General features: G+C 43.9%; 1 protein-coding gene across 6 annotated transcripts in view; it reads left to right on the plus strand.

Annotated features, from left to right (window-relative positions):
• ELAVL4 (ELAV like RNA binding protein 4) overlaps positions 1-21,804 on the plus strand; it is a 90,369-nt gene extending 68,565 nt beyond the window's left edge. For 4 of the 6 annotated variants that reach the window (XM_032494240.1, XM_032494239.1, XM_006180227.3 and 1 more), the window contains exons 4-7: positions 12,694-12,847; positions 14,508-14,733; positions 16,366-16,404; positions 19,380-20,259. In XM_032494240.1, coding sequence (XP_032350131.1) covers positions 12,694-12,847; positions 14,508-14,733; positions 16,366-16,404; positions 19,380-19,749 — 789 coding nt within the window. In that variant the 3' untranslated portion in view covers positions 19,750-20,259. Of the gene's footprint in view, positions 1-12,693; positions 12,848-14,507; positions 14,734-16,365; positions 16,405-19,379 lie in introns of all 6 variants that reach the window. The other 2 variants (XM_006180226.3, XM_006180229.3) reach the window with 2 other exon arrangements.
• Positions 21,805-26,790: the final 4,986 nt, after the last annotated feature.

Consider the following 26,790-nt stretch of genomic DNA (forward strand, 5'->3'; position numbering starts at 1 on the left):
TCCTTGAAGCATTTGTAAGGCTAGATGCTTTACACACATCAACTCTAATTCTTAAAATAGCTCTTTCTCCTTTACACATATGAGGAAACTGAGGCCCGAAGAGGTTAAGAGATTTATCTAGGATCACTCAGTGAGATTTAGAGTGAGAAAAAAATGTTTTAAAAATAACTCTGGCAATAGGTCATCAGTGTTGGAATGTCACACCGCCTGTCTGCTCAGCAGCACGTGCATTCAGTGAGAGTGTGTGGTCTGTATTTGGCGCTGCACACACAAGGCTTATACCCCCTGGTGTGGGAAGGAGGTACAAAAAGCAGACAGTGAATGGCATGGCTCTTCCAGGGCTTGTGGTTCGGGTCTTCTGCCATCCATCTGGGGACAAACCTGACTTCAAATCATTTCTTCTCAGACCCCTGCTTTCTAGGCCCTGTGCCAGGTCCTAGGATGTAGGTGACCCAGAGACGGCAGTGCCCTGCAGATTCTCCCATCCATATGTGTCAGAATGGCGTCGGGTATGGGCAATGGGCTTACATTGTCTCACCTGCCAAAGACCCAAAACTAGGTCTTTTCTCAGCATATCAACCCTAAACTCAATGGAAAATCTTTGCCCTGTTCAGGGTTTTGAAAGTGCTGTTTAGCTTTTCCCCTCAACTTGTCTCCAACAGAGATCACTTTAGACTCTGAGAAGCACTGGGCAAAATGGCTATGGATTCTGCAAAATGATTCCCAGTACTCCCTGGCCCCACCCTGGATGCCTGTCCCCATCCTGAGCCTCTCCACGGGCTTTACAATAGCAGCGTCTGAATTTGCACAGTAATTCCAGCCTCTGACTAAGAAGCTGTCTGCTGGATGCAGTTGCAGTGGTTCAGCTTTGTGTCGCACTGATTAGGAACAAAGGTAGATGGTTCTGTAGTTCCTTCAAAAGAGGGGTATGTTTACCAAAACTTTGGACTTGATGTGCAAGTTACACCAAGAGCCTTCAGTTAAAAATGATCCAAAGTGGAATTTGAGGGCTTAGAATCACTCCCGCTAAACCTTTCAGCATAATGGGACACCTATTTGGATTTTAACCTGAGTTTGAGGAGTGCAATGAGAGAAGCGTTCACTGCCCTGCCTCTGGAAGCTCCTCTCTCATGGGGGACAGAAAGATGCCAAGGGGCACCTCTAATGCAGTGAGATGGGGCAGCCACTGGGCCTCAGGAATTCCCATTTGATTGGAGTAGGGAGAAGGGAGCTGTGCAAGTTTTGAGCAGGAGAGGGATCCAGCCAGAGTAAAGCTCCAAGAAGGTTTATCTGGCAATGGTGTGTCACTTGGGGTGTTTGATGAATGAAACCAGTGGCTTGCAGGCTGCAATGGTAGGTTTTGTCAGTCTTAGACATTGATTTTCACCAGTTATATTAGGAGTTTTTAACTCATTTTAAAAGCAAGACATGCTTATTTATAAATAATTTGGGAAATGCATTATCATATAATGAAGGCAGTGTCAGCCATCCCCAACTTAGTGCTGTTGACATTTTTATATATTTCCTTCCTTTTCTCATTGCATTACGTTTACCAATAATTTTTGTGGCTTGTCTTCTTCTAATAATTGCATTAAGCTATTACACAAATTATAAAAATAGGACTTTAAAGAAAGCATTCCCAGAGCACAGCTCTTGTGCAAACTGGAGACGTGATTTCAGGATTAGGTCGGGATGAGGGGACAAAAAGGCTGCTCCTGCCACTCTGAGTGAACCCAGGAGGATTGGCACTCCGTCAGGAGAGGGGGTGAGAGAGGAAGAAAGAAGCTTTATCACCAGGCAGCAGCCAGGTTCCGGAGGGAGCAGGACTAGAGGAGGGAAGATGTGTGAGTGAAGGCTTTTCAGAAGGAAAAAACCTCCCTTCTCCAGGCAGGAGAGCCGCTCCTTTATTTCAGCCTCTCTGTGCTGTGATGCTGCTTAGCCGTTTCTCCATCTTTGCTTCATTCTTCTAAGAGCACTAACGGTGCCTCCAGGGGATCTTCCCACACTTGAGTTTTGCAGGTTCCAGTTTGCCCCTCCTCTTCTTTCTCTCACCAAAGGTCATCAGGGATTCTCACCTCCCTCCCTCTGCCTGCAACCCACCTGTCTTGCTCAAGGCCTCCATTCCGCTGAGGCATCTTTTCTTTGCACTCGGCATAAGCAATTATTTCTCCTATCACTGCTCTTAATGCTTCCCGGAGAGTTAGCAGATCATTTTTTGCTGACGGATATCACCCCACCCAGAAATGATAGACTACCTCCTCCAGTCTTGTTAATAATAAAACACGCATTTTTCTCTCCTCCCCCATTATGGCTATAGTCAGAGCTGGTGTGGGAGTGCTTCTCTGCCAAGGTCAGCAGGGATGACTGGATCACTGAATCCCCAAGGAGCGAAGAGAGGGCACTGATGACACCACGGGAAACAGGAGACTCGTTTACCCGAGTTGTACCAGGCGGCCTCTCCCGTGAGAGGTTCTGTTGGGCTGCTTTACTTTCCAGTGCCCCGTTAACTTCCTTTGAGTGAATAATTTCAGATACAGGTGTGAGAGTTTGCGAGATGGAAGTACAACCCCACTACTCTCTGCCCAGTGAGGCTGATATGGTCCTAGTATCTTAAAAGTCATCCACAGTGTCCTGTGTCTGGGTTACAAAAAACAAAAAGTTGGACAGGTACAGGTTACAAGGACACTTAGGTTTTCAGAAGGGTGTGGAATGGGGCTTGGGTGCTTTAGCTGTTTACAAGTATAAAAGAAGCCCACAGCGTGACTTGAGCGGCTAAATAAATAAATAAATAAATCAGCACACCTCGGCTGTGTTAGGAGAATTGTGGATTCTAGATCCCAGGAAATCGTGGTCCTTTCTTGTCCACTCTTGGTCAGGCCATCTCTGGTGTCTTGCGTCCCACTGTCAGCTCCTCTGCGTTTCGGAAAGACGGCCCACTCTAAGAGTTGTCCAGAGGCAAATGAGAAAGATGGCCACACGGTGCTGTACTCACGTACTCACCTCACGGTGGTTGCTTTTCCACCCTCTAGAGAGAAAAGAAATCTGCCAGGACTCTGAAGTTCAGTCCTGTATGTCAAGCACCTGGAAGGAGAACCCACGTGTCTATCATTTGCCTTGGGTGGTGGTTGAGTCCCTGGTTGCCGTAGACATTCAAACGGAATCATTAGGGCTGATGGAAAAGTGATTCCTGGAACAGGCTGCAGTCTGGCTAACTGACCTAAAGGTCCCGTCTGGCTCTTAGATGCTATAACTTTGTGTCATTTCTGGGCCTTAAGCTGTTCTGTCCAGTATAGTAGCCACTAGCCACATATAGCTATTTATATTTGAATTTAAATTAATTAAATAAAATGAAAATATCAGTTCCTCAGTCACACAAGGCACAGTTGAAGTGCTCAGTAGCCACATGTAGCTGGCAGCTATCACTGTTGGACAGCACAGCTCTAGAACATTTTCTTGACCCCAAAAGTTTCTTCCATTAGACAATGCTGGCCTAGAACAGCAGGAGCCCTGGGGAATAAAGGATCATTTCTCCATGGTTACCAGGAAGCCCCAGGATAAATCAGCTGGTCTATCAAAGATCATAGAGCCACACTCTCTCCCCTCCTGCCTCGTCCGTTTAGAGGAGCTCTGAATTAAGATGGAGAGTCAGGTCCGCCCCCTTCAAAAACTACCAGGATGACCTTGGACAACTTAGTGTACTTCTCTGGGCTTACTCTCTTATCTGCAGAATGGTTCCTTCCAGCTCTAACAGTCTAACTAATAAAATATTATAGCATGAGCTTTCCAGCTTGGTAACTTTCCAGGGAAAGTAGCAGTCTGTGCCAAGTACACGGCTTTTATTTCACTGTCCACATTAGCCTGGCGTAGTGGAAAGATCCCAGAACCTCAAGTCATATCCAGCTCTTAGTTCATCTGTGTGACCTTAGACAAGTACTTGATCTCACTGAGCCAGAGTTTGTCATCTGGAAAACGGCACTAATAATACCTCGCTTACAGGTAGTCATGGTTTGTAGCGGACTGCTCGATCAGTGCTCCCCAGAATGAAGACGGCGGTGAACGAGGTGACCCCTAAGGTGAAAAATTACATGGAGAGAAGGGAAGACTTCTTCCTAGCTACATGTTTCAGAGATATATATGAAGGGAAAGAATGAGTCTGAGTCTTACTAAAGCTCAGAGAGCATATGTAAAGGCTTTGTATGGTGGAAAGTCTTATGAAGTTTCCAAGTGACCACAGCGATCTTAACCAGTCTTCCGTGAAGCAAGAATCAGGAGCTGCAGTTTAGCTAGCAGACTGAGTGTCTTAAACCCCGAGCCTGAGACCAGCTCTCCCTCTATCCAGGCATTGAAACCTTTAGCACATCTCTCCCTTCTGGGGGCCACTAGACAGACAGCAAGGACCTCATACCAAGTAATCCCCCTTAGTAATTAGTGGACTTAAAAAAACAATTTGGAAGGCACATGAATTCTATCACCACACCATTTTTTTAATGAAATATTTATCTAGCCTACTGTATGCCAGATACTCAGCGTGATACTCTTGGATACGCTTCAACTCCGTGATTCCTTCTAGCTCCTTCTCCACATCAGAATTAGTTCCTGGGAAAGGAGCTAAAATTCAGTGCATACAGTGTTTTATACGTTTTTGTTTCAATTCAGAGAACATTACTGAGCTCCTACCCTGTGTGAGGCTTTGAGACTAGATGCTACAGAGGGTCTGCAGAGACCACCAGAATGCTCAGATCATTGGAGCAGATGAGGTATTAGCAGCAGATGGCTGTGATGGGAGACGGTGTGATAGCTGCTGCCATTGAAACGAGTATCATCTGTAGAGTCCACGGAGAGAGCAGTCATCTGTGCCTGGGCTTCACGGAGGAGGTGGCATTCAGGCTGGGCCTGGAAGGTTGGGCAGGAGTTCATTTTGCCATGATGATGAACAAATAGCAAGAATAGAGACATTTTGTTTGAACTGAAGCACAGGGTGCATGGAGGGGTTGGCAGGAGATGAAAGGTCAGACCAGATCCCAGAGGGCCTTGAATGCTTGGTTAAGGGATTTGAGCTTCCATCACAAAGTGCTGGAGAAACGCTGAACGTTTCAAGCAGGAAGAAGTGGCATGATCAGAACTCATTAGACATGTTACCATCGGGTCTTGCCCCTGATAAAAGAATACCGTATCAATGCATACGTCATATATCAGGTGATGGGTAGGGGAAGTATGAGGAGTGGGGCTGCGGAAGCAGACACCTGTCCTGCCTGCAGCCACCCAGGGGTAAGTGGATCCTCACAAAGCTGTTATTTCTAGGAGGCAGCTGGCTTCTCTCTTCTCTCCCTGCTCCTGGAGGCGGGATTGGAAGTCCCAAGGAGGGTTTGCTCCTTGAAGGCCCGGGCAGCACCAGAGTCTCTTCCCTGCTGCCATCGTCCTGGTCTCTTTGGAGGAAATGTCCCCAGGGATCCTGCGTGCTCTGGAGAGTTTGTGCTCACTCAGAGCGTGGGGTGTTACAACAGATTGGGAGAATCTGCAGCCTGATCTTCGGAAATGAGTGCATCTCCTCTGCTAGACTGATAGCCCTACTTGTCAGGGGCTGTTGTCGTCATCTCCCACCTCATGTCGAGCATAAAGCATAAGTACATAACCATTGTATCCAAAATCACTATTTACTGAGCACTTACTGTGTGCCAGGCATTGTGCCTAAGAATCGTACATGTGTTAGCTCATTTAAGGCCACAACAGCTCCTTTAGAAAGCTTCTAGATTATTCACGTGATACAGCTCAGAAAGCGTAATTGACTTACCCCAAGACTCACCATTTATAGCTAGCAAAGTGATTAGGATTTAAATCTACATGTCTCCAACCCCAAAGCCCTTGCTCTTAACCCCTATCTCCTTTCCATTCCAGGATAAATGCTCCATTTCAGTTAAAATAACATAAATGAGAACTTCCTTGGAGTGGCCTGTCTCAAAATACAGTTGCCTGATGCTCTAACTAGCTCCTCATTGAGACCCACAAGATAAGGGGTGATGTGGACAGGAAGGATGCTCCTGCTATGTGGAGCCAAAGTAGAAATAGGAGAAGGTCAGAAGCTACAGGGAAGACAGGCTGGAACTCAGCAGAAGGAAGAACTTTCCGATAACCAGGGGTGGTGGTGATGGTGCAGGATGTCTCATGGGGTAGTGCGCTTCCTGTCCTTGGAGATGTATAAAGTGGATTATAATCCATCTTGGATTCTGCCCTGAACTTCTGAGGTCACATCAGCATCAAGTTTCTGTGAAACAGATTTCAAGGCTAATGCTTTCTGCTGGGATCACCAGCGTCACCTGTCACCTTTGTTTCCACTTACCACGAACTAGGGTTGTGGAGGTTAGCGGTATTGTGGATAGAATGCGCAGCTCATGCAGAAGTCCAGTCAATGATAGAGATCCTTGTAATTCAAAGGGGCCCAACTGATGACACCCCTGTTTTCTACATCCAAGTTCTAAATCAGCTGAGAGAGAAAAACAGAAAAGCTTATGGAATCCTAAGTTCATCTTTATTACTGATTAAGGCCCAGATGGATTGCGTGGACACAGTGGGCTTCCTAACACCGAACCCCACAATCGGACAGACTGACATGCTAGGTCACAAGGCCTCTGCATGTGAGAGCATAGCCTGCACCTGTAGGACTTAGAGCCTGGAATAGAAAGTGTGCTTCCGGCTGGCATCTGGCTCCCAGAGGGAGGGAGCAGGCAGTGTCTGAGGCTCACATGCTCATTTCCTTTATTGAAGCCTATTGAGAGCCATCTTCCCTGGGAAAAGAGGGATGGGGGTACAGAGAGGCCTGGACTGTTACCCCCGAGGGTGTCCTCCCCGTGGACGGGAATGATCTTCCCCACCAGGAACGGCCCTCTGTACTGCACTCTTCACTTGTTTGCTTCCTTCCTCACCACACCGTGGGTTCATTGAAGCAAAGACTCTCCCAGCACAGAACCTGGTCACAGTAACGTTCAAGAACGGAGGAATGAACAAACTCTCATGTTCTGAGACCAGTGTTTTCCTAAAGAAGCACCTTTCCAGGGACAGAGAAGGATGCCTTTCCTCTCACCTCACCCTCCTTGTAGCACCCAAGATCATGCCTTTACCATGCTTTCCAAGTCCGCTCCTTCTGTACTGTGGTGGGTCAGACAAGGGCCAGGGTGTTGCCAGGTGATTCAGGAAACATTTTCCCCAGGCCATGCTGTTCCTCCCACCCTGCCCAGCCCAGGCCCTCGCTGTGCACCGTGAAGGCACCTGGGGTGCTGTGTGGGAAGGGGCAGCCCCCAGCCCTGGTCTTGCTGCCCCATCTGTCATGACAGACGACGCCTGCCTTACCACCTTGGTGAGAATCGCTGAGAGCAGCCTGTGAAGTCACTTTGGAAAGTAGAAAGTGCTTTGTGGATGTGAAGCAGCGGAGTCTGTAGGAACGTGCTAGAGGAAATTCAGCGCAGTGAAGTGGTAAAGATGATCCAGACCCCCCGGCCTGACAGAGGAGAGAGTGATTTGATAGGCACTCACTGGTAGTGTTCCAGATGTTTGCTTGTGTGGTGAAATTGAAAGGTGTGTCCCAGTGGGCACTAGAGTCCCAGGCTGGCCCGTGAAAGCCTGTCCTGACTCATCACATGATGATATTTACTAAGTAGATACCAAATGCTAGGTGTGTGCTAGCACATTAAATCTGTTCTCTTAATTCTTCACCAAAACCCTTTGAAGGAAAATTGTCCCTCTTTTTACCAGTAAAGAAACAGACTTCTTAAGATCAAATTAGGGGGCCAGAGTGACCATGATGAAATTAGGGCAGTGGCTGTGGGGACTGGCACTCCTGGGCTCCACCTCGGCAGCCCTGACCATGGGAGCCCTGGGCCTGGAGCCGCCCTCGTCTTGCTGGGAGCGCCTGTGGCCACTGCCTGCCTACTTGCTGGCGTCCGCCTATGCCCTGGGCACTGTTGATGCAGGAACAATGGATGTCGGGCATGGAGGAGGGCTGTGTCCCAGGCCTCAGTTGAGCCCCTGGGACGTGCCCCGCCAAGTGTGGGTCCTTGGCTTCACACAGGAAAGAATTCAAGAGCGAGCCACAGTTGAGTAAAGGTAGATTTATTTAGAGATGCATCAAAAGCCAAGAGAAAGGCCACGAGGTATGGGGGTTGGGTGCTCAGATTAGAGTAAAAGTAGGTACACACTCCACAGACAGAGTGCAGGTTGTCTCCGGAAAGGTAGAGAGAGAGGCAGGGGCCACGAGGCTCAGTGTTGCCAGTTTTCTTGGGCTCAGTACCTTTATATGCTAATAAGTGGAAGGACCAGTTTAACTAGCCTGGGGAAGGCGCTGGGATTCCCAGTAAGTTGGCCTTTTCCAACTCTTTGACCTTTTGTGGCTAGCCTCTGGCCTGACGCCTGTGGGCATGCTATTCACCATGCTAATATAGTACAATAGGCATATAATGTAGCTCAAGGTTTACTAGAAGTCAAATCTCCCACCACCTTGAGGGGTTGAACCTTTTGCCATTCTGGTGTTAATTGCTGTGTTATTCCTTGAATGGCTGTGCCCTGCCCCCTTCCTGTGTCACTGTGGGCTATCGCATGGCCACTTTTCACAACTGCCAGGACTCCACTGGTGAGCTGCAGAGCCAGATCCAGGTGGCATAGCTACTTTTCACAACTGCCAGGACTCCTCTGGTGAGCTGCAGAGCTAGATCCAGGTGGCCTGAGCCGACTTGGCCCACAGGGATATGTACTTCTGACACTCCAACCCCATTCTCACTTGGACAGCCAGCTCTCCCATCCCCCATTAAAAAGCTTTTTTTTTATTTTCTAAAAAAAAAAAAAGAAAATCAAATTACCTGCCAAGATCACACAGTTAGTGAGTACTGGAGCAGTCCCTTGGGCTCATAAACTCCATGCTGTACTGTCACTTTTGCAGAGAGTAGGGTCTCCCATGGGCTTGCAGGGATGAGGAGGGGCAGGGAGTTTGGAGTGACCACAAATCTTCCATCAAGATTATTGGTAAAGTCACCTGCCTTGGGGGTCACCCTTACCCAGAGAGAGAGGGGTAGTCTCCCCACTCCCAGTTCCTTCCAAGCTCTAGAACAAGATCAGTGCTGGATCTTGTCTCCAGAGATTCTGGATGAAAGAGGTGAGCAGGATTCTGAGGGTCTGGGGCGCGGGGTTCTTTAGGGCACAACCTCCAGTGTTGGGAGCCCTGGGCTCTGGGGGGGGGGTTAAAAAGCCAGCAATGGCTGACCATCTGCAGGAGCTAAAAGTCAGCGATATTTTAGAAACGTTGCAGCCTAACAAAGGACCTGACACCTGTAGTCACTCGGTTAGGATTTAATAAACGTATGAGGACACTTGGAAAGTTTAGATACTGGGACAAGCATTAGATATTGAATGTGGAAAGATCCTTCTTCTGTTGTTTCTTCCCACTCCCACTTATGCGGGTTTCCTGGACAGGGGACTCAGAGAACAATAGACTTAAGGTTCCAAATAGAAGAGGAAAACCAAGCGGAAATTAGGCTTGGTGAATGGTCGAGGTGCTGTTCACCCTTGGGGTTTGTGTCTGTTCTGTGACTGGGGCCCATCACAGTAATCCTTCCTGGCTGAGATTCCTCCTCTGTCAGAATCCTCTTCGGGCAAATGGTTTTGGTTCTGTCATTGACTTCTCAGTGCCAGCTCCTTTCTCCTAGCAGACCTGTCTCCAGCCTTACCTCCTCTGTATCCCAGCTCTGACCGCCTAGAACTCAGGAGAATCAAGGTCATTACAATCCACTGTGCATTTATTGGGTGCCAGGCAGGCCCTGCACTGAGCCCTTGATCTTCATCACCTCTTTTGTCCTCACAATAGAGGAGAATTATCATCTGGCCACAGTTTTCTGACCCCACCACACACTGTCATATCACCTGTTTTAGCACAAATCTCACCGACCTGTCTCCTTCCTGGCTCTTTTAACCCTTAATTGAAAGGGAGATTAGTCTCCCCTTCTCTGTGTTACAGTCCCATCTGTACAGCCCTGGAATGACACACATCTTGTGGTTTCATGATCATTGGTCCACATGTGCACCATCCTTCCCTTCAACTCCTATTTATTGAGTACCTGCTGTGTGTAGTCTGTTGCCCTCATTGGTCTTGGAAGTCTTTTAGGGCAAGAGGCCTTGCCTTGTTCTTGCTGATTGTGTATCCCAGCATACAGCATTGTGCCTGGCTCGTAGTAGATCCTCAAAAAATGTTTGCTAAGAAAAGGCTTCTATATGTAGACCTAGAACAGTCTTTCTGTCCTTCCTACCCCAGATACTGGAGAATGGGAAACCTAGCTCTTAGCTTAGTAGGAAACACAGCTGAAATTCTGGATGCTTAACTCTCAGTGATCTCCCTAAGTGGAGGAATCCAAGCTGCAGTTAACCCCAAAGAGCCACTAATGCCCAAGTCATTCAGTATGATCTGTGGGTGTTCATTCATTCTCTCAGTAGGTGTCGAGCACCCTGCGGGTATCAGGCTCTGTGCTGGGAGCTTGAGCCACAGAGATGAATAGGACACACACACACAACCCATGACCTCAAGGAGATCAGCAGACTAGATAGAGAGACGGTGAGTCAAAGTCAGAACGGATTAAGTAGCATGGGTGTGATTCATCGAGAACACTGTGAGGGGGCTTTCAGGAGGAGGTACGGTGGGAGAAAGCTCTCTAGAGAAGGTGGCATTTGAGCTGGGCCTTAAAAGGAGAAGGATGAGGACCTGAGGAAGTGGGTGGGAAAACGTTCCCTATGAACAGAAGAATGGAGGTAATAGGGTATGTTTTCGGGGAGCACAAAGATCATCTAGATAATTAATTTGTCCATAATTGACAGGGGTGAGACAAGGGTGACCCTCATGTCCATAGACCTGTCACTGTGATGTTTTTCATTTCCTTCTCCCTGCCTCCTTCTCTTCATGCCTGAAAAAATAGTTGTGCTGGGTTGTAGCCTAAAAGGACATGGGTAGGAGAGCCGTGTGTGGAGTGACACCCTGCCCTGGCAGTCTCATGGGATTCCTAGCCCTTCAGCCCCCACCTCGAAGTGTACACACAGGGTCCCTCTATGTAAAGGCCCCTCTGCCTGTCAGCTATGAGCTGGGAAGGAGCCCACAGAGGCCACCGTGAGTTTCTAGAAGAGATAGACACTGCAGATGGGCAGCCTGGCTCCATTGGCAGGAGGAGGCCAGCGAGGCACATTAGTCACTCATCATTTTATCTGTTGAGTCAACATCTATTTTTAGGTGTGGAACACATAGAGGGACCTGGCATCTCTTCATGGAAAGGGAGAGAGTTCCGTGGGTGGGGGGGTCCTGCTCATCCTTCATTCCTCTTCGCGCTACCCACTGCTAGACCCATTCTCAGACCCGAGGCCCGCTCCGCTCCTGGAGGTTTGTTCTTAATGCCGAGGGTCCAGTTTAACATGGATCATTCCTGTCGCAAACATGCTTTTGTGTGTGCAGAGCACACATACACACATACATACTCACTCACCCCTATAGTCTTAGCAGGTCCTGTGAATTGGTTATATAAATTAAATAAAACTCCCCAACTGAAAAATGCTAAGGCACATAGGTCCCTTCCTGTCCAGCCTTGTCAGATGTGCTCTGAGATGACTGTTTTCATCATCTATTCTGAGCCACAACCGCCCCAGAAATAGCATTAGCAGGAAAGTGCTTTTGTTAGACTAGCTGTAAATTATATTTCAAATGTCTCATGTTGTTTTCTTTAAAAAAATAAATAAATAAGTAAATGAAAGTCTAAAATTAATGACTGCTGGGGTTTGCTTTGCTTATGTGTACTGCTACAGATTTGGCTTCTTGCAGATGGAATTTCAGATCTGTTTACACTTCTGTGTTAGCTTTTTGGGAAAAAAAAAAAAAGCACTTGAGAGATCTGGGAGGACAAATTTACAAAGTCGAACTTATTATAACCATCGGTGAGGCTTGCCTCTCTCTCCAGTGCCCTCTCCCTCCCCCTTCCCACCGTGCCCTCATTTGGTTTGTTGTGGTTTTATCTGCTCCGCCTCAAAGTTAGAAGGCAACTGGTTCTTGCAGATGTTATGACAAGGTCACAGATCCAGTTTTGCAAGCAGATGTTCATTCAGCCCCATTTCACCAGCACTTTGTCATTCAGCTAGAGCAGACCTTGTGGGAACATATTGGAACAACACAAAGGATGGGACATTAAAAAATCTTGCAGAGAACCTGATTGCTTTTATGTGTTCAAGAGGGAGGGGACGGGGTAGGGAGGGTGGCAAAGAGAGAAATCTGCAGAACAGAATTTCATGGGTTTCTTTTTTTTGGTTTATTCAAAGATTATTATGTGTTGGATACAGTAAATCCTCTATACACCCACATCCAGGAGGTAAATCTTCAGAACTCTGTGCGTGGGTAGTTCTGCATTTAACAGCTGCCGTACACTAGCTATTTTGTTCTGCACTTAGAGACCCTTATCTGTACATTTGTTTTAAGTTATCGTCAGCACTCCCTTTGTTCCTCTATTGCTGTTCTCCTGGTTCTCATTACTATTATGAGTAGCTAAAAATCTGAACTACCGGGTTATTTGAGCTGACACCGTGAGTTAGAATGATGGACGAGGGGCTGACATCTCGGTTGTCGGCTCAGTCTCTGCTCAGGGGATATTGCCTGTAATGGATTTAGCTCCTCTTGCCTTTTCCTAGGTCTCATATGCCCGTCCGAGCTCTGCCTCAATCAGGGATGCTAACCTCTACGTTAGTGGTCTCCCCAAAACCATGACCCAGAAGGAACTGGAGCAACTTTTTTCACAATATGGCCGTATCATCACCTCACGAATCCTGGTTGATCAAGTCACAGGTTAAGTATTCTTTTGTCATTTCTTCGTGTCTCAGTGTCACCAGCCAGTGCTCTGTGACCCATAGGAGAAGAGAGGTCACTTAGGGTAAAGGATATAGATCTTAAATAGACAGATTTTTGACTTAGGAGAAAAAGGACTTTTTAATCAATCAACTCCCCAGATTGAAAATGGGCCACCTTGGGAAGCAGATCTTCATCATGGGACCTGTTCCTGCAGCAGCTAAACTACTTGGCAAAATTATGAAGAGGATTCAGCATCAGGTTGAGAGTGGGACTGAATAACCATCAAAGTCTCTTTCAACCATCAACAAAGTAACACTACTTTGTGTGTATAGCTCTGGCTCCAACGGTAGCCTTATGGAGTTAGAGGGAACCTTCAACTGCCTTGCTTCACACATGGGGAAACAGAGGCTGGAAGTGGGGGACCTGACTTCTGTCCAGTTCATTACTAGCAGTGCAGGAATAACCCAGGATCTGGTTCTGCCGTAATTTGGCCGTAATAAAGAAAGGCAGCCACCACCTCTCAGTAAGAAAGGCACCTACATTTCATTTTTGATGGCAGAATGTTTTCACTCTACTCCAAATGTAATCCCAATTTACACATCCCCTGAGAGCAGTTTGGACATGTTTATCATTTGACTATTGCAACAAACCCTCACTGAAGGCAGCTCTGTCCTGGATGCTGTGCAGAGGGACACCAGGGACCAGGGATGAAGGAGGCACAGTCCCACCCTTATAAGACTCCAACGTGATGAGTACCTGCTAGGGCCATCCAAGGCACCACGAGAGCTCAGGAGGAGGCAAGCTATGCCTGGTGGGCACTGCTGGGAAGGAAGGCTTCATCGAGGAGGTGATGTTTGAACAGAGTTTTGGAGGATGACTTGCAGTTCTCAGGCAAGAAGGAAGAATAGAGCATTCTAGGTGGATAGGATGTCTCCTATAGAATACATGGATGGGACATATCTGAAGGCATGGAGTCAAGGAAAAACACAACTTATTGAAGGACTCTGGCAGTTCAGCATGGATGGCATGAGGTTCAACAGGGGATTTAGGGCCAGATCATCAGGGGCATTAAATGCCATGCCAAGAAGTCTGGACTTAATCTGTATGCAACATGGAGCCACAGAAGGAGTTTTTGTGGGTTTTGTTCATTAGTTATTCTGTATTTAGAGTGGAGAGCAATGAGGAACAGGTATCATCCACAAGATGAAAAATTGAAAATGTACAAAAAAGTTATAAAAGATGCTTTTAAGGGTGTAACAATGTTCAGAGTTTGCTTTTCAAATAGGTTACTTAGTTACCAAGAGTGGAGGACACATTGGTGAACTAGAAACCAGACAGCAGTGATCACTTACAGCAACAAAGGGAGGTCTTTAGGACTGAGGACTGAGCAGGGGGGTGGTGACGGAGGGCTAGAAGGGGCAGATGTGAGCGATACCTGTGTTCTGGGGGTGGGAGTCACCCGTCCAGAGCCATGATGGCAGAAATGCAGGCAGATGCATTTTGATGGATGAGAGAGATTCGGGAAGCCAGGCTCAGCCCTGGCCCCACAGGTGGGCTGACTCCCCACAGAGTCCACAGGGCCTAGCCCATCTTTTCCTGGGAATGTTTACCACTTCGGTTTGTTCACTCTTTATGAAGGCTCTTTCTCTTTCCCCAGGAGTGTCCAGAGGGGTGGGATTCATCCGGTTTGATAAGAGGATCGAGGCAGAAGAAGCCATCAAAGGGCTGAATGGCCAGAAGCCCAGCGGTGCTACGGAACCGATTACTGTGAAGTTTGCCAACAACCCCAGCCAGAAGTCCAGCCAGGCCCTGCTGTCCCAGCTTTACCAGTCCCCCAACCGGCGCTACCCCGGCCCACTCCACCACCAGGCTCAGAGGTTCAGGTAGGCGTGCACAGGGGAAGAGCCCTACTGCATCAGTACAGAGCTGGCCCACGGCCCTGAAGGATGGGGCAGGAGACGAACCTCCGCCCCCAGGAATCACTGGGTGAAACTCCCCCGAACCTCAGTTTCCACTGCTGTAAAATGTGATGATTGGACCAGATAGTCTTCTAAGCCCCCTTTCAACTTACCACTGTGACTGTGGTTAAACTTCAGATTCTCTGGTTAAAACAAAATTTCTGCGTTCAACCAAATAAGAAGGTTCAGTTTCAACAAGAATTGATCACAGAGAAGTGACCACATTCATCAGCTTAGACTTAAGCTTAAGACAGTGGCTTGTAATAAAGTCAAAGAAAACAGTAGCCCTAGGAGGCAGGTCCTTGCCAGAGGGAGTGGTATAGCCTGTCCTCTTTCTTCTGCTGGTGACTCTGTTCTTTTGCGGGGTTAGAGGAGATCCTCTCTTCTGTGTTAACTTTGTTCTGACATTAAGTCAGCAGACTCTGGGAAGACAAGGAGGAAGACTTGCCCAAGCCTTATTAGTGTTTCCTTTGGGTGCCCAGCCCCCAGGAAGCTCCTGGTGCAATGGGGCATTCCCCTTCCCCTGCGACGTTTCTGAAAGGCAGGTTTTTCTCCATGAAGACAGTCCGACCTTGACCTACCTCTATTGTGCAAGAGATAAGAATATTCTTGACCTACCCATAATAATTCTAAATAACTATTCTATTCCACCCATGCCCCAACTTCCCTTTAATGAAAAGGTCTTTCTCCTTTTCAAATATCACACAGGAATATAGCAGCTCGTTCCAGCGGGCTCCAGTGAGGAGAAAAATCAAGCCTCTGGAGTGTCCTCCCATGCCCCATGAATTTGAAATGGTTAATGATTTCACGAAGAGTCCAAGTCATCTAATTTTTATTTTGTGTGAGAGCACATGCAGTATTTACGTAAAAAGCCTTTCCAGCAGGCTTTTAATGGTGGAAACTATGGTTACTACTGCCCCACGGTGTGACTAGCTTGTCCCCAAGTAAAATACTGAATGTGAGGGAGATTATAACAAAATGGCAGTTTGCTGGGATGTGCTTTCAGCTTGTAAATAGTAAGCTAATTTTTAAAGATCTTAACTCTCAAACTCTGCCCCCCACCTCTCAAAAAAAAGGGTGTGGTAAAAAGATTTAGATGATGTAGCTAGGCTGAGAGAAAAGACCCATTCTGATATGCACTGTGTGTGCGTGTGTATTGTTAATCTGGAACAGAGACCTTTATCCATCAATTTAATTATAATAAAAGGTGAACAACTTAAGAAGTTTAAAAGAAAATCTTTTTTTTAAAAAATTCACACAAAACCTAAAATAAAATCCACACAGATGTTCTGAGAGGTGGGGGAATGAGATTAATTCAGACCTTGAAAGAACGGAAAGTTCATTAGACACTTGCTTTAAACTTTAGCATCGACCTGAACACGAATTACTTTAGTCAGAGGCAGGAAAGGGGGTATCTACCAGGGGTTAGTCTCCTAAGCATTGGGGAAAGTTGTTGAGCTTTTCTTCTTTGAAAATGGAGCATTCTTATTAATAGTTCCATTGAGCGATCTTGCCATCTGTGAGGCATTAACCCAGAGACCCTCCTTCTCTTTGCAGGCTGGACAATTTGCTTAATATGGCCTATGGCGTAAAGAGGTAATTAAAACTCCACAGATTGCCAGATGTCCGTGTTGGCACAGACTGGGGCTAGAATTTTTTTTTTTAATTCACTAACTTTACTTTTTTTTTTTAATTCTTCCTTTTTCTTCCACCAGCATGTCAAATTCTTAATTTTAATTTCAGACCTCAGTTGGTTTTGTTTCTTTTAGGGCACACAAAGTGTGTTTGTGTGTTTCACTTTTTCTTTTATTTGCAGGTGGGCTTCTCCTATGGTTCAGGTGCCACAGCTACCAAGCCCTTGATAATCTGGTCCTCTGAATGTCTCCCCTAAGAGGGAAGGCTGCGACTCTTTGCCAGCTGATTTTGCAAACTTGCAAAGCAACTGTTTTGCATTAGCCATGCCAAGATTCAGTTAAGAGGGCAGATTCCAGCATGGCAAAATTAGAACATTTTGCTAATCATAGTTGACAATCTTATGATTGTCAGTGGGAAAATTAGATTTTGGACTACCAGCTCTGGCCACAGCATGAATAAATGAGTGGATGACCTTATGAATCCTACCCCCACCTCCGTGTGCACTTCAGGGCACAGCCTGAGGGCGAAGTGTATCTGTGTGCACCTCAGCCAGGGCTTTCTTTTGTTACAGGTTTTAGCAGTTATTATCAATCCTCCTTTGGTTATATATGTATGTATGTATGTTCTAAACTTGCTGTTTCTTTTATTTAAAAACTTTTTGTGGGGTTGAGGGTTCAAATAGAGTCAAGATTTGAGGGGCTCTCTGAACAAGGGCATAGTCACAGGGTGTTCCAGACCTAGTCTGAAAGCTGAATCTCAGGAAGTTGGGTGCATTATGTCATGTGTCTGTGAGCTTCCCACATGTGCTTTTGATAAACCCCCCTGCACTGCTAGGGACACAGCATCTTCATCTCCCTGCTCAGTAGTACTGCACATTTTAATTCCCCATCTTGCAGTCAAGGGAAAGAGGTATGGTCTTGAATAGTCACTCCCTGTATGAGGCAGTTTTTTTACCCCTTGGCCGTGCATGGTAAGTGCTCCACTCTGGAAACGGGCACACGGTGGAGGAAATAACTGGATCTCAGACTTCCCTCTTAGGGTGCCAGCCTCTCAGATCTCAATCCCAGCACCCATGAGGGACTGTGAGTGAGCGCCAAGTGTCTAGCATACTGCTTCCCTGTTCCCACACATGTTATGTTTTTCCAGCTCTGTCCCATACCTTTGCTCCTGTCTAACTTTAGTGAGGTGGCACCAAATGTCATGAAAAGAGTGATGCTTCTACCTAGATGAGGCCGGGAAGACACCACTGCAGCTCGCTCGCTGCCATCTCCTCTAGTTCCCCGCCTTAGTGAACATCACTGGTTGATAAGAGCACTCTCTTTTCCCATTAAACCCAGATTTGGATCCAGGGTCCTTCCTACCAAAGTGCTCCAGGTAGCATTACCAACTAGAGTTGAGGCGCTACTTGAAACCTCTTTGCTAGCCCCGACTTTGGCCTTGTAATAAATACCTCGCTGTTCTCTGCCTATAAACTGAAAGCGGTCAGTTGACTCAGAGGAGAGAAGGTTGGGAAGACAGTCTTCAGAAATGATGCAAATAACAAGTAGACATGGATTTGCCCTTCTAGAATTCATGCCATGATGTTTTTTGGGTTGTCCTTCCCTCTTATTTAAAAACAAATAAGAGGGAAGATTGACTTGGTGAATAATACCAAAAATACTGCCTGTTGTTATGTTCACCCTACCTTCAGCAGCCAGCTGATTATCTAAATTCTGGTAGATACAGAACTATTCTTTCATAGGACTTTCAAATCTCTAAGAATATGTACTTATTTTCAAAACAACCCTAGATGGCACTTTATCTGTTCTCTCCCCCCGTTTTGCTGCCCCTCCTCCTATGCCCCTCTTCAGAAAAACAACCAACCAACCAAATGAAAAGCAAGGTACTAGTCAGCATATAGGGTCAAAATCCCTGTATAAGTTTGGTGTAAAGTAAAATGTTAACAAACTTTTTTTTCTGCTGTAGGCACTGGTAACCTAATTGTTTCATCTGATGCATCCATCGTGAATCACACACATATTTTATCAGACGGTGAATAGCATCAGAAGTGTTGTTTTTCTTTTCAAGATTACATGAAAAAAGAGATTTTGAAGCCTAATGCAAAAGTAGTTGTAATAGGGCAAATAACATTATTCTGCTTCTCCAATGTACAGTGAGTGATTCAAGATACATAAATGCACAAACCACTTGAAATCTCACTCCTGTGACACTTAGAAATGAATTCCAGATAATATAGCATCAAGGAATGATACATCGTTATTATCATTGCTCAGGGGTTTTGGGGAAACTCTTCTGAATGAAAGCTAAAAGAAACATAAGCCACCCATCTAATTAATAACAAGACATGTCTATTCATTCTCATGTATTTCCATCCTCCATAATATCAAGAGATCTTTGACCCCCCATAATCAAGGGACTGCAAAGATGGTAGATGTAAGCACTTTGGGGCCATCCCCTAATCTACTTTAAAAAAATAAATAAGATTTCCCATTGAGATCCACCAGTGTTATTCACCTATTGCATCAATAAACAGTTATTGAGTGTTTTCTATGTGTCATGTCTGTGAGATTCTCATATGGGCTCCACTGAATAATTAAGTAGAGCAAAAGGATGAATGAAGTAGGGCCCCTTCCCTGAAGAGCTCATCCTGTATTGTGGGGAGGGAGGTAAGGCTCAGGGTGGATACCCTGTGAACATATGTCATGAGAGTATGACAAAGCCTTGCTCTGGGAGTCCTTCGTGGTTCTTAGGAGTTGACCTAGGCCTTTCTCTTGGCATATGTGTGCCTTAGCCAGGCTAGCCATTCCCATCAGAAGAAATGCCAGACATTAGTTTTTACATTTTGGTTTTTAAACCCTGAAGACTCGCCTGCAAACACTCACTCAGCCCTCTGCCCCGTGTCTGTGTCTGTGCATCTGTGTGTTATCCGTGGTCAGACTGATGTCTGGACCAGTCCCCCCTTCTGCTTGTCCCCCCAGGTTCTCTCCAATCACCATTGACGGGATGACAAGCCTTGTGGGAATGAACATCCCTGGCCACACAGGAACAGGCTGGTGCATCTTTGTCTACAACCTGTCCCCGGATTCAGACGAGAGTGTCCTCTGGCAGCTCTTCGGCCCCTTCGGGGCGGTGAACAACGTCAAAGTCATCCGTGACTTCAACACCAACAAGTGCAAGGGATTCGGCTTTGTCACCATGACCAATTATGACGAGGCCGCCATGGCCATCGCCAGCCTCAACGGGTACCGCCTGGGAGACCGAGTGTTACAAGTTTCCTTTAAAACCAACAAAGCCCACAAGTCCTGAATTTCCCATCCTTACTTATTAAAATATATATATAAATATATACGAACAAAACACATGCGCGCACACACACACATACACACGCACACACACAAAAGAGAGAGAAACAAACTTTTCAAGGCTTATATTCAACCATGGACTTTATAAGCCAGTGTTGCCTAAGTATTAAAACATTGGATTATCCTGAGGTGTACCAGGAAAGGATTTTATAATGCTTAGAAAAAAAGAAAAAAAAAAACACAAAAAAAATACCTTTGATGCATTGAATGTTCTTTCATAGCTGTCGTTGTTGACTATAATATACATAGATAGCGACGTGCAGGGATTTTTACCCAGCCAGCTAACTTTACTACCTTCCTTGAAGGTGGGTCTTTTTAAGATGACCATTCGCTCATTTGAAGAAGAAAAACAAAAAACAAAAAAAAAATAATAAAAATAAAACAATTTTTACAAAGTAACGGGATTCAAAGAAAGAAAAAAAAAAAGATATTTCTTTTTTGTCAAAATGTTGATCCAATCAGATTGGTTAAAAAAAAAAAACCCACACAAATTAAAGAGGAATAATAAAAATTGCAAAACTTAAAAAAACTTTTGCAAATTTTTTTATTTTTCCTTTTTTCTTTTATATCATGTGAACTAAAACAGTCTTCTGTTAGGGGATGGGGGCAAGGGGGATACCTGATGACATTAACAATTTAATAACATTAACATTGTTGCCAAAGAGGTGGTCTCTTTGCTGAAAATGGGTTTCAAGAAAAATCTATTTTTATAAAATATAAAGAATTTTTACAAGAGAATCTGGATTTGAGAAAAAAATATTTTGACTGGCTAATTTAGGGGAAATTGACAACTTTGTCGCGTTCATACTGCACTGGTAACTTTTTAGAGATCAAGATGTGTGTTTTAAACTGGATTCGTAGACTGTTTTTTGAAGGATGGGCTATAAACAGATGATCTTCATATCTTTTCATAGCATGTAATAATAATTAAAAAATTATTAATTACTAGGGGAAAGGAGTGTTCGTTCTACCCAGGGTACCACAGTTCCCCACAGTCAAAACCCAAAAGCAAGGAGATGAGTTGAAAGACAGTTTTTCTTTAAGTCATCAGTATGGGATGTCAGCAGAACAAAAATTAAAAAGATTAATTTTCCTTTTGATCTAAAACTTCCTTAGTTTGAGCAGTAGGTGCTACGAAATTATTTACATATCTTAGTATCATAGTTAAATGTAATGTGTTTAGGAGAGGAAAACAAAAGATACATTTGCTTTAAATTCATTAAGGAATTTTCAAATTCACTTTGTAGCCCATGCTGATAGAATTGGGCTGTGTTGGTACATTTGAAACACTGTTTATGTTGCTTGAAACACTTATTTATTTAATCGCCGATGTGATGATGCCTATGGCCGAGATCAAATATAGCTAGATTGGCTAGACTACTTATTTGTTTACTTAAACTATGGGAAGAAGCATATTATTGTGTCATTCTGTTGTGTGTGTATGTGTATATACAATATAAATATATATATATAAAGTTATTTTTCCTTTGGGTTAATTTATTATAAGTTGTAACACTTGGCTAGTTTTGTTTGTATATGTCTTAAAAATGTTTTCTTATGATATTTAAGTGACAGTTAAAGAGGTATCAAGGTAACTTGTGTAGAACTATTGTTTGATATATTGTCATGTTTGTTGTGAATATTTTTTCTTACTGCACAGTAGAAAAATAAAAACAACTGGGTCTTTATTTTAATGTAATTCAGATTGGGGAAAACAAAACAGAGCTAAGGGAACAAAATGACTGAGGGAGCATTCTCCCACGTCCAGTGCACTGATCATTTTAGTATGTTTGTGCTTTGTACGGTTATATATTTAAAACAAAAACGAAACAAAAAAATACAAGGGTTCATGCTCTTCCCTGGGTAATAGAAACAGTTACTCGCTATGCATAATCTAGTTGATAGTTAAATTTGCTATTGCTTTTCTTGTCTTGTTATATACAATCTTTTCAATACCAGTTTAGTCTTAATGGTAATAAAACGTTATGGTTATTTATAACTTGTGCTTATTTTGTGCGTTTTTTCCCATGCTGAACCCACTAAGTGCATGTAGACAGAACTGTTGTTTTCACACTGAAGAGGCAAACTTTGTAGTAGTAGTCGTAGTGGTAGACAGGTAACGAAAACCAAGGCTACATCATAGACTCCTCCTTTAAATTTTTTTTCTGTTTTTTTTTCCTCTTTTCAGTTAAAAAAAAAAAACAGATTTCAGTTCAGAGAACACTCGTTCAACATTCAGGGAAATCTTTTTACATCACCTGCTATGAATGAACGCACTTTGCTGGCAAAGTTTTGATGCATTTGCTAAGCATTAGTGGGAAAGGCATGCCAAAATCTCTTCTCTATAATGTGTTCACTCTTGGGGGAAAAAAAAAGGAAAAAAAATCTTAGGACCAGGCAGTTGTATACTTTAGTTATAACGGATGACTTCATGTTAATCTTGCTAGTTTAGATGATTTCTGAGGGAAAGCATTGTAAATGTTTTTTTTTCATAATCTTGTTGTGTTTGAATTATTTGTACTTTATCTGTCCAGACAATAAATGAAAGTGTGTAGAATGGATTTGAGCTTCCCAGATTTTTAAATGTGTTCATTCAAACTTTTTTTTTTCTGTAGCATCTTCAGATTTCCCCAATGTTTTACCACTTTAAACAAACAAAAACAAAGGCAGACTAAAATTCTGTTTTGCAACCTAGCCCAATCTCTCAAAGTCAACCCAGTATTCAAGTCATTGCCCTAGTTCCACACTACTAAAAGTGTGGTCCCCAGCCGGCAGTATAAGCATCATCTGGGAGCTTATTAAAATGCAGAATCTCGGGCTGAATGCAAATCTATATTTAACCAGCTCCCCAGGTGAATCATTGGCACTTAAAGTGTAAGGAGCACTGCCCTGGTTGATAATGAGCCAGCACATTTGGCACTGTGTTTGGCATTATGATACATTAATGTCTGTTACTCATTTATAAGCATACTTGTGACTTGTGCAGAAGAAAGGGAGTAACTATTTGCAGAGTGTCTGTTATGTGTCAGACAGGCTGCGTGGTGCCCTCTACCTCCCCCTTGGTCCTGCAGCGATCTGGAAAAAGCACATAGCACTAGCCTCATTGCACAGATGACAAGACCAAGGCTCGGTGAGACTTAAGTAACTTGAAACAGCTAGCAAATTTCCAGCTGGGATTTCAATCCAAGTCTGATTCAACTGTACAGCACCTCAGCATTGAGATGGCAGAGCTTGAACAATATTAAGGAAACAGATCATCTGTATTGGATGTGACAGCTAGACAGGAAAGGTCACCTCTTTATTTAAACTCATTTTTGCTTAGAAGTGGCAAATATCTGACTTTCTTACCTCTGAATAGAAATCCTAAACAAGGACTTTTTCATGCTGTGTATAAAGAACATGAGTTACGCTCAGCCTAGGGGGAAAAGACTGCCTAAGGTATCATGAAGTCATATTAAAATATGCCCTGAACTTTACAGCCGAGCTTTTTAGTGATTTCCTGTTATGATCACTCATTGATGATCTACTGTCTATCTTTTTCATTTTCTCACTAATTGAAAATTCATAATACTCCATAAAACATCACATCACCATCCACAAACTGACACTTGAAAAAAACATGCCCCCACTGATGCAGAAGAAGGAGTAGTCAGATTCGCTACCATTTCTTATTAGCTTCTTTTTTTATTATTATATTAAATTACCTCAATAGTTGGGATAATTAAATTCAGGACAAACAATGGGATTTAATTAACCAAGTTAAATATTAAAACTCTAAGTCAGCCCGAACTTCACATACTTAAAGATTCTTCTTTTAGTTTTATCTTAAGGACAAGCCCCTATGTTCCTTTTCTGAAGAAAAATGGGCATTCAAACTAATCGCTGCCCCCAGGAATAACAGCGCTTTGCAAACATGTGTATAGGGTCTAAAAATGTTGCTGCCAAACCTATGATAGTTATTACCAATCCTTAAAGGTGTCGTTTTAGTGCACTTTAGACAAATGGATATATTATTTTGGAATATTGGAAGTTGATGGGCTCTTATCAGCTCATACAGTTTATTCCCCAGCCTCTGAAACAGATCTATCCTGAAAGTTTTACAAATAGCTGTAGGTGTTTAAATAGGTCTTTAAAATATCCATAAAAGGAGATTCTACGTACACTCTCTTGCCAACACTTTCCAGCATTCGCACAACGTGTCTGCCTAACAGCTAATAAAAAATTCATCTTGCTGCAAGTATAAGCCTGTTACCTTAAATCTCCAGGCAAACATTGTATAGTTTCTGCAGGTGTTTGTGGGAAAGGTCTAACAAATCACAAGATCGCAAAGATTATTAAATTTCTTTTAGTTCCTAGGTACATTATGTTTTGCTGGGATGAAAAACTGCACACCCGAGAAGGCTGAAGGCATTTACTTAGTGTTATTTCTGTCTAAGAGGTAGGAAGAGAAGAGTGCAAAGAACACGTACTGGGTGTGTAACCATCCCACATCATCACCTGCCAGCATCAGGACTACCTCTATCTATTATTGAAGATCCGATACTAACCAAACGATGGTTACAGCCAGAAGTTTTTATCAACTTGGATCCTGTTCAAATTTCTTTCATCAAGATAGGTCATTAGTTGTTCACTCATAAATAAAACATTTAAACCCCAAAGAATAATATATAAAAGTATATGCAAAACTCACAGAGTCTTGTGGGGCCCCGCCTCAGTCAGTGTTTGGGTCTGGCTACTTTAACCTTGTCAGAATTCGGCACTTAATTGCCTTTTACCATAGATGATTCAGGAAACTCCCAGTTCTTGAAATTGTTTTGACCTGAATTTCTGTTGGCCCTAGGACTTTGTTCCTTAACAGACAGACACATGCAAACATATAGAAGCAAACATTTGGACAACTGAAGAAGAAATGGGGTTTTCTACTTCACCTGCAAATGCAAATCATGCCTGACAAGACAGCATTAACAGCAGGAATGTGTTTTCCAAATGGAAGAGTCATTAAAATCTTAATTTGAGGCCATCCTGCCTGGATCCATTCCACGGCCTTAGAAAGAATTCATGGAACACAGCTGTATAATATCCTTACACCCTTCACTGCCTTTGTTCTACCTGGAAAAGAGCATAATAAAAGGAAATTACATTTTATTTCCATGAGCTAAAATCAAGTTTTAATATTGTCCAAAAATGACTCGTACTGTTCCTTTATCTTATTAGCTTTTTGGCATATTAGGTAATAAGATAATTTCTCATGGTACAGTATTTATATAAGAATCATATTTCTCTCTGTGCAGATCACTTACAGAAGTGTGTTAACAGGAGAGAATGATGCATAATCGGCACTTAAGATTAAAATAGACCTGAGAACATAAAAGTGTTCCTTCAGTTAAAGGAATAGCATTTCTCCAGTCTCATCTTTTTTGTTTCTGCAGCAGAATGAAAACTGGTTTAAAATCACCCAACCCCAGGGTTAATTACCAGAAGGCTTCCCTATGCAAGTCCAGCTTGATCTACTAGTGGTTCGAATGCAAAGTGGATTTACATGCCACTCCAGGATGCCATGTAATTATTTTAAACAGTTTCCAGCCAAGTCCTTGAGGTTTAAGAAAACGTTTTCCAGAAAGAACACTAGTGTTTATTATGTCTTCAATATGCCAGGCACTATACATTTAGCATTTGGTCCTTCTGCCAACTCAATGAGGAGTAACATCTCCCCTTTACATTGAGCAAAAAGAGATTCAGAGAGATTTGGTATTTCTGCCAATATGTAGGTGGTGAAGACAGAATTCAAACCCAGGACTATCTGACCCAAAGCCCCCAGTTATACTACCCTGGCTATGAGGCAATTCTGTCATAATTAGAGCTTCATTTCAATTAAAGGTGGAGGTGAGTCCTGTCATGTAAGGAACAAGGGGAATAACATTAATGCACTGTGCCTGGAGCTAACTTTCTCCCCATATCTTTAATGGAAAAATAGATCCAATAATATGGTTTACAAGCAAATTGACAAAGAAAAACTAAAAGTGATAGTTTTAAAATACTGTCACTCAGCAGTGCTGAAAAATAAAATCACTTGTCAACAGATCTATTTAAACCACCAAAAATCATCGAGGTAGAAAGGAATCAAGAATAGGACCAAAAGGTAAGAATGTTTACAAGCCAACTTAGCTGCCCTTGGAGCTGGCTCTGTGAGTCTCCCTACAAAAGGAAGGCATTGTGTGAACCAGCCTTACTGTATTGAGAGCCCCTTCACTACTTGTATTGCCCCTGAATCCTCAGAACAATCCTGGGAGGCACGTAATCCTCATTTTACATCTGACAAAAGAGGCTCAGAGAAGTTAAGTACCTTCCCCAAGGTTGTACAGCATGTAGCAGAACTGTAATTTATACCCAGGCTCCAATCCAATGACTTTCCACTAAACCATACTGACAGCCTTTCAATGTGACACCACCATCAGGTGACCACCCACCTCCCTGTGAGGTACTGGAACGTGGGAGGGGTGGAGGGAGAACCAACCCAAGCCTTGTCTACACTACAGTCCTTACCTGAACATCTGCCATATGCCAGGCACTGAGCTAGGCGAACACAAAGAGTAAACATATTAAGCTAATTTTTTCTTCCACCTATTTTGTGCATAATGCTGTGTAGCAGGTTATGACAGGAAACAAACAAACAAAAACCAACAGGAATGGATATTTGGAATTCTGTTACAAAGACAAGACATATGAAAGAGTTATTTAGCCATGCCAAGTAGCTTCTGTGCTGGAATAAGAATTGCAGGAAATTTTGAAAATCTTTGGGGAGTGAAAGGAGTACTCTGGGACCCGGAAAAGGAAAGAGACGGGTGGTAAGAGGACAGCTCTGGTGAAAGAAAATTCTGAGTTTGAACCCCCAGGCAAATTGCTTAATGTGTCTGAGATTCCTGATCAGAGAAGGAAGGATTAGAGGGAAACTGTGTCAAGCCTCTGGCACTCAGTGAAGAGTAGT

Source organism: Camelus ferus, chromosome 13 (assembly GCF_009834535.1).
Source record: "Camelus ferus isolate YT-003-E chromosome 13, BCGSAC_Cfer_1.0, whole genome shotgun sequence".
Classification (NCBI taxonomy): domain Eukaryota; kingdom Metazoa; phylum Chordata; class Mammalia; order Artiodactyla; family Camelidae; genus Camelus; species Camelus ferus.